At 59.2% G+C, this 11031-nt stretch overlaps 1 protein-coding gene across 1 annotated transcript; it reads right to left on the bottom strand.

Moving 5' to 3' along the window:
* Positions 1-6697: 6697 nt before the first annotated feature.
* On the bottom strand, positions 6698-8034 carry FOXL3 (forkhead box L3). The gene is made up of 3 exons (XM_044233978.1): positions 7928-8034; positions 7382-7550; positions 6698-7090 (listed from the first exon to the last, which is right to left on the bottom strand). Exons 1-3 carry the CDS (start codon positions 8032-8034, stop codon positions 6698-6700), a joined length of 669 nt encoding a protein of 222 aa, XP_044089913.1.
* Between the last annotated feature and the right edge of the window lie 2997 nt (positions 8035-11031).

Raw genomic sequence — 11031 nt, 5'->3', positions numbered from 1 at the left:
TCGTATTTCACATGCTGTGGATATGTGTCCATGAGAGTGTGCCTGTGTGCCCATGAGTGTGCACGTGTGCCAGTGTCCGTGATTGTTCTGTGCACGTGTGCCAGCACCTGTGAATGTGTGTGTGTCTGTGAGAGTGTGCCTGTGTGAGCACATGCATGCACGATGGCCCTCTCTGCTCCTTCCATCTGTGAACAGCTGGGGTGGGAATCTGAGGCCCCAGATTTACACGTGGCCATGGCTGCTCCAAGCTGTGACCTCTCTCGGAGCTCAGGGTCCCCCTTTATCAGGCCAGAGTGTCCTCTGCCCACCCCTCTGAGGATGCTAAGATGGTGACTATCAGAGGCCACTGAGGAAAGCTCCCCTTCTTTTTTTTTTTTTTTTTAAAGATTTTGTTTATTTGTTTGACAGACAGAGATCACAAGTAGGCAGAGAGGCAGGCAGAGAGAGAAGGAAGCAGACTCCCCATGGAGCAGAGAGCCCGACGTGGGGCTCGATCCCCGGACCCTGGGATCATGACCTGAGCCAAAGGCAGAGGCTTTAACCCACTGAGCCACCCAGGCGCCCCGAAAGCTCCCCTTCTTCCGCAGGATCTGGCACGGGCACATCTGATGGGTGAATCTCCCTCAGGTGTGGAGATGCACAGGAGGCCAGGCTGTGCGTGGGTCCCCACCCTCACCCAGTACCAGAATTTTCTTTGAGCAAACCTCCCCAGGTCTCGGTGGCTCTGACTTTTGTCTCATTGCACCTGCTTGCCCTACAGAGACAAAGTGGCTTCTCCTGGACTTCCGGCACCCCTGCTGCACAGGAGCCCTCAGCCTGCACCTGTCACCAGGGGAGGCAGCAGGGGGCACCACTGCCCGGGCTCTGTGGCCCACTGGGTTCAGCACAGGCATGGCCCTGCCACCTGCCTCCTCACTGGGGAACAGAACTCCCTGCTCTCTGTCCTGCAGGGTTCCTGTCCCTGGTGGCCAATGGCATCCGTGGTCCTTAAGAAGGGGGTCTAGACCAGGAGCCACCAGGGGCCCCGGCTCTAAGGTCATCCATGTTCGCTGAGCGCAGCACGGGGCTCCAACACACGGGGCAGCCCCGGTGGGACGGGGGCGGTGACACAGCTCAAGTCAGGAATGCGTGTGACACGCTGTCTACAACTAGATCCAGAGAGAGCTGGTTTAACTCGCTTCCTCTGGCTCCACACTTGGTACAGACACCATGGTGTCTGTCAAAGCCAGAAGTCGAGTGACTGAGGGGTGAGCGTGGGCGATTCAGGTGCGTCCTGGGCTCACGGGGACCCAGGGACCAGCAGGTGGGGGCGGGGCATGTGGGGATCCACGACGGTTGTTGGAGCATGAGCGACCTCACGGCGGCCGCTGGGGGGTGCAGGGATGAGGTGTACGGCGGTGGCCTTCCTGCGGTGACTCAGTGCCCAGCAAAGTTTCATCGGTTCCGACGTTCCCCCTCAATCTCCTTTCCTTCGGAACCGGTGTGACTGCGTGACCGTGCTTCATTATAAATCTAATTCCGCTGTCACAGTTGAGCGAGCTTGTGTCGACGTGGATGGGGTCGGATGTGGCCTAAAGCTGGGGAGACGCGGCCCTGCAGGAGCGCAGGGGCTGGGAGTTTGCAGTCGACTGCGATGAGGCCTGACAGGCAGCACCTTTCCTTCCAGGAGCCCGTTTCTCTGGGACGGCAGGCGCCTGGCTTGCCTGCACTAGACGGGCTGGGTATTTTTAACGGGACGAAACATTCATTATTGCAAATGTTTATGGGTCGCTAATTTGGCTGAATGCAAAGTCAGGTTCCAGGCGACAGATAGCCCGGACCCCTTGGTGGCCCAGTTCCATTCGACCACCAGCCGAGAAGGTGTCCTTCCACCTGCAGCCTGATGCCCTGGCACCTGGAGGGACAGGATGGGCCAAGGACCTGCCTCTGCTCCCATGAGCTCTGGGCAGCCTCTCAGAGCCTCAGTCTCCTCCCCTGTGGAATGGATCTGTGTGTGACCCCCATACCAGCCCTCAGCCGACATGGTGTGCAGCAGGTGCTGGGGTGTGTGTCCGTGTCCTTGGCTGTCACTATAGTAGCCTCTTGTCCAGGGCATGGAGCTGAAGTGCCCCGAGAAGAGGCAGGTGGAAGCAGGTGCCCAGGGAGTGTGGGGAGCCCCGGCCCTGCCCTCTCGCACCTCCCAGAGGGACCCCCAGTGTCACGCTGCTGCCAGGCCAATGACCCTGGGACCCTCTAGACAGACTGTTGACTGGTGCGGTTGGACTCCTGTGACCCGAGGATCCTCAGAACCAGAATAGATATGCTGAGGAAGCTGTACATGGGGGAGAAGGAGAGCCCCCCACAGTATCCCTCCCACCCCGGAGGCTGCAGATGGCCCCATCCCAGCCCGCCTGATGGGGAGACAGGAAGCTGGCAGTGCCCAGGGCAGATGCAAGACCCCACAGAAGGAGCAGGGGCCCTGGGGCCTGCTTCAGGAAAGGAAGGTGCTCTGAGGACTTGCCCAGCTTGGGGGAGCTGGTTTCTGTGAGGCCCGTCATAGCCCAGCAAGTCAGGCCCTTCCCTGCCTCCCTTGCTGGGCATGGGCTGAGCAGAGAATTGGGGGCAGGCGGCAGACATGAGAGGGGAGACGCAGTCTGCCTCAGCTAAATCCCCGGGGGTTCTGTGTGGGGCCCATCCTACAGATGAAGAACCTGGGGCTCAGGTGGGCAGATGGCCTGTCCAAGGACACGCACCTGCAAGGCTCCCAGCCTGGGGCTGCTCCCTGCCCTGCCTGGGAGGCCGGGACCATGGGCCCAACGACCTCTGAGGTCAATCTGGGGCAGCTGACTGAGGCTTAGAAGATGCCAAGGAGGTCTGGTGCCAAGAGGAGCTCTGGAAGACCCCTCTCACTGTCTCTCTGGCATCACCCCCCCAGTCAGGACCCACCCAGCTAGGACCTGTGTCTTGGTTTCCTGAGCACAGGATGGGATGGTTCAGGAAGAGGGGCTTGAGGACAAGAGTAAGAGACACGCAGCGTCCAGCATGGAGGCATTAACCAAGGTAAAGTGCCCAGAACCCGGGAGGTGATTGTCCTGTAGGAGTTCCATGTGTCAGAAAGGACAGTGACAGACTGAGGCAAATGCAGGAGATGCACTTCAGACCTCAAAGGCTAAAGACATGGTGTTTGTCATGGATTTGGGAACTGGGAGAGTGTTTCCCCCTCCCAATGCCTTCCTCCAGCCTCAGTGGCCTTCTGCAAGACACCACCCCAACTCCTTCCCCCCTCAGGGGCTCAGCTTACCACCTCCCACCCAGAATGCCCTTTCCTCTTGGCACGTGGGCACCTGCCAGTCCTTAGGGCCTCAGCTTGAAGGTGGCCCCCGGGGGGCCCTGTCCAGCCACCCTGTCTGAGCTGGTGGTTGACTTCTGAGCCACCTGCTCTTTTGGCTTGCTGGGCACAGGCTTCCTTCCTGGCCTCCTGAGGTGTGAGCACTCCAGACACGCTGGGGGGACAGGCTGGTCCATGATTGCCCCACAGCCCCTAGCACGGGGCGCATAGATGTTTGTGGAATGAATGAACACAGAGTCCTAGAACCACTCAGTCAAGGAGGGAGGGCATTCGAAGAGAAGGGAGGCTTTTTCTCTTCTTCCCCAGGGGCACACCAGGGGCCAAAGGGTAGCTTGATAGGGAGGACACTGTTGGCTGAAGGAGGCCTCTGTGGGGACACACGGCGATGCCAGACCCTGAGGTCGGATATGCGGAGGGGAAGGCACCGTCCAGAGCTGCTTTGCACCCATAGACCTGCTCGTGCTCTCATCCCAGGGCTGTCTCCCACCTACCCAAACGTGGTCATCACGGGTCTCTGGCTGGGGCGGAGCACCCAGGCCCGGCCGGCTGCTGTGAGGAGGGCACCCTCCCGCAGAGTCTGGGTGAGGAACGGCTCAGCCTGGGCGCAGGCAACTTCGCTCTGCATGATGGCGGTTTGCACGAGCCTCCCCTAAGTCCCGCACGGCAGCGCCTCCCAGCTTTGTTAATGGAAACGCGGTGATCCGTAACCATGTGGCAGACATCTGCTCGGGGGTAACACGCGGGTAATGTACGTATCGGTGATCAATCAGCGGATTTGCAAGAGAGGCATAAAGTATTTAATTAGACGTGCGCCGGGCGAGTCTGCATGCTGCTGGTATTTGAATAGGTCAGAGCCGGCCCTCACCCCTGCAATGTTGTTTGGTATGAAATGCCACTCACTCAAAAGACTAGAAGACCTGCCTGAGTCGTGGGCTATCACACGCTGGCAAATTGAAAATGTCCCTTTGCTTTTACAAACATGATTGATATCCTTTGCAAAGCAAATGTTAGACCTCTGAGTACCCAAAGCTCGCCTGCCGGGCACCCCTTTGCTCCCCAGCAGCTGTGGTCACCTGGCCCAGACCCTGTACCCACGGAGGACGTGCTGGTCACCAGGCCCCCTCTCGCCCTCCAAGGCCGGGGCTTCCAAAACCTCCCTCTTTACGACATGGAACTTTCTGTTCCATCAGGCTTTGCTCACCGGAACACAACGCAGGAACACGGCCAGAACCCAAAAGATAAAATGCAAATTGTATTTGCATGATGGGTAACAGAAAAATAGATCTCCAGCGACTCTGTGTGCCATCTACTTACATATAGCAGTACAGCCTGCATTGTACCGCCTATGTCTTATCTACTATCGTTTAAAACAATGCTTTCAACACAACTGGCAAAGGGATGTCAATAACGGGGATGCACACAGACATCACAGCTATGACACACACACGCACATACATGCACACGGACACTTGGAGTCTGCATGAGCCACGGCTTGGAGGGCATGTTAGCAGCCCAGCCCCAAAGCCACATGCCTGGGCCCTGGGCCTGGGTCCACCTGCGTGCAGGTCCACATCTGTAAAATGGGGATGCGAAGTAATGCAGCCGTTCACCAGGGCTGGTGTTGCAGCCATGGAGACAGACCCTATCTCCCACCTACCCAAACATGGTCATCACGGGTCTCTGGCTGGGGCGGGGCGCCCAGGTCCGGTCAGCTGCTGTGAGGAGGGCAACCTCCCGCAGAGTCTGGGTGAGGAACGGCTCAGCCTGGGCACAGGCAACTTTGCTCTGCTTGATGGTGGTCGGTGAGGGCCCACTGGGGTCGGGCGCTTTCCCAGTAAAGGGTTCTGGAGGCCGGCATTTGCGAAGGAGAGATGTCATTTTTGTTGCAGACTTAGTCCTGCTTTCCAGAGGGCTGTTAGAGGCAGGGCTTGCCTCCCCCCATGAGGCCGACAGGTTGCCCCATTGGCAGGGCCTGGCCAGACCAAGAGAGCGCTGATAGGCAGGCGGTGGGCACACTACCAGCAGGATTCCTCTCTGGACTTGGGGATCAGGCTTCACCACATCGCTAAGTAACAGCCTTCTCCCCTCTTCTCAAAACGATTACATCAACCCAAGGAGCCTCTCCAGGGTGGCAGTTTCAGGAAAGGTCAGGTTGTCTGAATCAGAAGCGAGCCAGTCTGAGCGAGTCTCTTGGAAGGCTCTGTCTCTACCTCCTGCCCGCCTTCCTTGACGGGCCTGGGTTTGTCAGAGTCCGAGAAAGCACGACCATGTAATTCCCAGTCGAGACAGTCAGCCTCCTTGGGTGTGTTTTTGTTGTTTATAAAATTAGCCAATCATTGTCACCTAGTGGATCAGATTAGGTGTAATCCATACTAATGTTCAAATTAAGTCATGGAAAGCAATTAACGCCGCAAAAATGGGCTGGTGAAAAATGATAAGGTTGGTCAAATAGTTTCACTGTGCATAATGGTGTTTTTTAAAATGCCCGTCTCCGCGCAGTAATTAAATCATTTACATTTCAAATGGAGTGCACCCACCTCCAACGCTGGTGATTGCACACTCCCTAATTGCACACCTCTCCAGGTAGCGGGGATCTATCAGCCGCTGCTACAGAATGTCTGCTTCCCCGGGAAGCCAGCTGGGCTCCGCGTGCCCCAGTGGAAGCGTGTGCCTGGCTCAGAGGGACAAGAAAAGTGTGCTTTGCCCTGTGTTGTCCCAAATTTGGACCTTTCCCTCCTCCCTCTCGCTCCTTCCTTCTTCTTGCCTTCTTTCCTCTATAAATAAGTACACAGGATTTCTCAAGCAATCAAATCAAATCAAATGGAATATTCTGCCACAGCACAAGATGCACTTACACGTTCGAGCCCATCATCTGTAACAGGGCCACAGCCAAAAACTTTGGGGTGACGTCCACGGGTTCAGCTGATACCCGACTTCTCTTTTAGCCCTTTTAGCTCATGGGAGGATGCCCACCCGTTTCACCAACTGAATACTGACACCCTGGCTCCTTCCCGGGCATGGCTGTCTATGCAGCAAACTCTCAGATGACGGAGGGGTGAAATGTGCCCCGGATCTAAGCGGACCTAAGTGGCCCTGAACCCATGTTCCTAGTCCTCAGAGGAGGGTTATTCAGTGAATCTAGAGCAAATGCTTTAGTCAGGTAGAACCCCATGGGTCTTCTTGCAAAGGGGACTTGGAGCAATGAAGCCAGAAGACTGACCTCCCATCTCTGCAGCCCAGGGTGGTTTTCAGCCTGGAGCAGGAGGAGTCTGTGGAAGTTAGTAGGATGTGGCAAAACCTTGCTTCTTGGCTTGAGAGGGGGCTGAAATCCCCTGGAAGACCCCAGGCTGCCTGGGTGCCAGCCCTGCCTTATGCTGTCCAAAGGTGGAGGTTCATTTGCTGGGTCCCCGGCTGGGGGTTTCTGCCCTCCTGGGGGCTGCAGGAACATTTGAGCCCCGGAAAAGGGTCGGGTGAGGACAGGATGTAGTCAATGCTGAACTTGATGCCCCTGGTCTCCTCCTTCCTCAAGGCAGCAGGACTGGTGGGGGCAGGGGGCTGGCGGTGGGGGGTCGGCTCAGGCGGCCCTGGAGGCCCCTCCGCGGCCCCTGTGCGCGCTTCCCCCGCCCCCTCGCGCTTGGGGCCACGGCGACGGCGCCTCCGCCGGTAGTTGCCGTTCTCGAAGAGGTCCAGCAGCGACTCGCAGCCACCCGCGAACGTCCAGTAGTTGCCCTTTCCCTTCTCGTGGCCCTCCGTTCGGGGCACCTACGGGAGAGGGAGGGGCTCCACGAGGGTCTGGCCCCCAGTGCGCGTGCCGCCCACCCCTCTCTGCCTCTGGGCAAGTGCTGGAGAGGTCCCTGTCCTTGCGGTGCATGGCGTTGGTCATGGAGCAAATTGGAGGCACTCCGATTTGCCGAAAACGAACTTTCCAGCAGCCGTTGCTGCAAAACCTGCCCCCACCCTGAATCAGGGATGCCTTGGTCCCGGAGCCCTCAAGCCCGGGACACTCAGGGGCCTTTCCCGGGAGCAGGGCGGCGGGCTGGGGCTGGGGCTCACCTTGACAAAACAGCTGTTCAGGGACAGGTTGTGGCGGATGGAGTTCTGCCAGGCGCGCTGGTTGGCTCGGTAGTAGGGGAACTTGCGCATGATGAAGTCGTAGATACCGGACAGGGTGACCCTGCCCGAGGGGCTCTGCTGAATGGCCATGGCGATCAGCGCGATGTAGCTGCAAATAGGGGCACATAGGGCCATGCGGGGCGGAGGAGGGGACACCCCAGAGTCTGGAATCCCCTCCAGCCAGGAGCCCCTCTAGGAGTGCAGGGCTCCTCCCTCCCCAGGGCTCCGTGGTGTGTGGGAGGTGCAGACAGGAAGGGGCTGCTGGGGAGCATGAACCCTGGAGGCCACCGCTCCGCTTCTGCTGGGACCCAGGAAGCTCATCTTCACTCTTGGGACTTTGCTGAGGGAACGCGTCTCCTCCTCTGAATCCCCCCACCGCCCCAACCCCCGCCCCCCGGGGAAGCAAGCCCTCCCTCCATCCCAGGCCAGCCCTTGAGGAGGAGGGTCGCTGGCGGGGGAAGCTCTGACCACGCGCCCCGCGGTCACCTGTAGGCGGGCCGCGTGAGTCGCTTCTCCTCGTCGGAGCTGCCAGCTGGGTAGTCGTCCGCGTCGTAATTGAAGCAATTGTAGGGATACTGTGAGCTGTCAAACATCTTGGCGCGCCCGGCTCCTGCGGGGGCCGCCGCTGTCGTTGCCGCCGCCTCCGCGCCGCCCGCCAGGTCGGTGCGAGGTCCTCCCTGGCGCGGGCTGGCAGCGTCTGCACTGCGGGCTGCTCTGCGCCCGAATTGGGAACCTGGGCTTCTGGGGTCCCCCCGCCCGCGCCCACCCCGTTCTCTCGCATCCAATCCCAGCGTGGGGGAGGCCCCAGCCACTAGTAAAGCGGCTGAGGGGAGCCGAGCGGGTCTCTTGGTGACCCTCTGACCGCCGCGGACCCAGGGAGGAGGGAATGCCGCTCTGGGTGGTCCGACCGGCGGGACGCCATCCCCGCCTCCCGCTCCCGCCCGGGTGCGCGTTGCCGCGCTCCCTGCGCGGGCCCCTGATTTCGAGGCAGAGCAGCTGGGTATCCCTCCCACCCCCAGCCCCCGAGCCAGAGCTGGGGCTCCTCCTGGGCTCCCTGGCCTGGCGGATGTTTCCTCGGAGCTCGCGGGTCCGTGCGCCCTGGACGCGCAGGGAGCCACTAGCTTCTCCCGCGCCCTGGATTCCAGAGTGGACCCTAGGGTTGCCAGGCCACAGGCGGGGCCAGGACTATGGCCTCCTCCACCACCAGGCTCAGCCCCACCTCCTGTCCGGGAGCAGCAGGGTCCAGGCCAGAGAGTTTGGAAACATTGAGTGTGCTTCCAGAACAGAGAGCTCGGTGCCCCTCGCACTCAGGGGCTTCCTGAGTGAGCAGGCTTCCAAACCCCTTGTGGGATCTGGAGGAGGCACCCCTCTGTGCAGTGAGAGACAGTGTGGCTGGGTCCCAGGGCCTTGGAGGAAATGCTGGACCCTTTCCCCCTGACCCCGCTCTGGTCCAGTGCCAGAAAATTCTGCTTTCAAAGCGCGACCTTTAGGTCAGAAATGAGCTCTGTTCGGTCCAGCCAGCTGGCCTCACGAGAGCTTGATGCTGCCCATTGCCGCTGGCGGAGAAGAGTGGGCAGGCCTGACTTGGTGCCTCCAGCTTCCCCCAGCACCACCTGGGAGGCCAGTTTTCTGCTGACAATCCGAAGCCCACTGGGCTCACAGACATTCAGAAGCTCCGTGGTATCCCCTCTGTCAGATGCCAAGATCAGACGAGCTGGACCGTGGGAACATAACACGGTGCAGCCCCCATGGAAAACATTCTGGCAGCTTCTTTAAAAACTAAACAGGTGGCCAGAGTGTTGACCAGCAACTGCCCTCTGGGCCATTTATCCCAGAGAAGCAGAGAAGTGAAGTCACCATATACCTGCACGCACGCCTTTCTGCTCACATCCCCAAACCGGATCTTGCCCAGATGCCCTTCCCCAGGGATATGGCAGAGCAAGCTTCGGTCCCCTCCACGTCGAGGGATACCTCAGCGATGCAAAGCTACCACCCACCGATACCCTGGAAGCCTGGACGGAACTTCCACTGAGGGCAAAAGCCAGCCTCAAAGGGTTACCGACTATGCTGCCATTTACGGACCTTCTCGAAAAGACAGAATGGTAAAATGCAGAACAGAGGAGCAGTTTCCAGGGTGAGGAGGCAGTCCGGGCAGGAGGGATGGTTGCAGTGGTAACAGGGCAACGCGAGGGGCCCTTGTGGCCTTGCCACGCTCTGCGTGTGCTGCATCAGGGCCAAGGTCTTGGTCGTGGGATTGTGCGTTGGAGTGTTGCAAGATGTCCCCAAGAGGGGACTGGGTAAAGCGTCCCTGGGATCTCTGTTTCATTTCTCACAACTGCATGGAATCTACGATTATCTCAAAATGAAAAGGTTAATTAGATGACCCTGCAGCTTGGAGACCCCAGATGCCAGGCTTTGGGAATGAGACTGGAGACAGGCTGTCTGTGCTGAAGAGGGAATCCCATCCCCTCGGCTCCACCGGGGCGTTCTCTGCCAGATCCTGTTCATGTCCTCCTCCTTCCCTCCACATCTTTCTGTCCAGCTCCAGCTGCCTTCTCGGAGAGTCTGGGTTCTGAGGCTTGGCCTCCCCAGGAGCTGCATGGTCAGACAGATGTAGTGGGAGCAGGTAGGATGGGCTGGAGCCCTGTCCTGGCCAGCGAGGTCAGTCGGCATCAGGGGACCCTGTGCACTGGGCTACAAGAAGGACCTTGAAGCTTCTTTCACACAGATGATGGACTAGCGGGAAACCACATGGTGGCTTTACTCCAGCCTTCCACCCCTCGGCGAATGGCTCCTGTGGCCACCTAACCCTGAACCTCATGAGGAGGGAGCCCTGAGCTAGAGTAGCCCAGAGATGCACCTCTCAGGGGAGTTGTCACCTCCAGGCCTGGGTCACGCCTGGCCCATTCAGCACCTTCCATATCATGTGAGCTGGCCCAGCCCCTGAAAATGGTCCCTTCCCTTGGAAAGGCCACATACCAGCCCATGGAGAAGCAGATGAAATTAACCCCGGGCCCTGCGCCCACTGGTGGTGACAATCAGAGCCCAAGACCACTTCCAATGAAGAGCTCTCCTTACCAAAAACTGTGTCCTCCCCCAGGTGTCACTTCTGGGGGCCAGTGGAAATCCCTGAATGTCGTAACAACATGATAAGGAGGTGACCTTCTCTCCCAGCTGCAGCTGGGCTCCTCTGCTGGGGTGGGCATGTGGTCCCAAACCCTGTGATGCACTTTGTGACGCCCCTGTGGAATCCTGCTTCTGTGTAAAGCCAGTAGACACATTCAACGGGATGGCTGGTTCTGCTGGAGTCTGTGTTTGTGGGTGCAAGCCGATCACCTTCACAGCCGCTGGGTCTGAGACTTTGCCGAGGCGCCAGGTCCCTAGTCTGGTTCTGGCTGATCCGTGGGAGCTTCCTCTGGACCCGGAACCCAGCACGAGGCACCTGCCAGCTGCTTTGAAACCCACCAAGAGGACAAGCAGCCTGTCCGAGCTGACAAGAGCTGCCTGTGGCCAGTGTGGCACGTGGCCAAGGAGGAGGAGATGCTGAAGCCAGGCACGGACGGGCAGGAGAGGGCACAGCCCCCGGGAGA

Source organism: Neovison vison, chromosome 14, assembly GCF_020171115.1.
Source record: "Neovison vison isolate M4711 chromosome 14, ASM_NN_V1, whole genome shotgun sequence".
NCBI classification, from domain to species: Eukaryota; Metazoa; Chordata; class Mammalia; order Carnivora; family Mustelidae; genus Neogale; species Neogale vison.
This window is presented reverse-complemented; position numbering and strand designations above follow the sequence as displayed.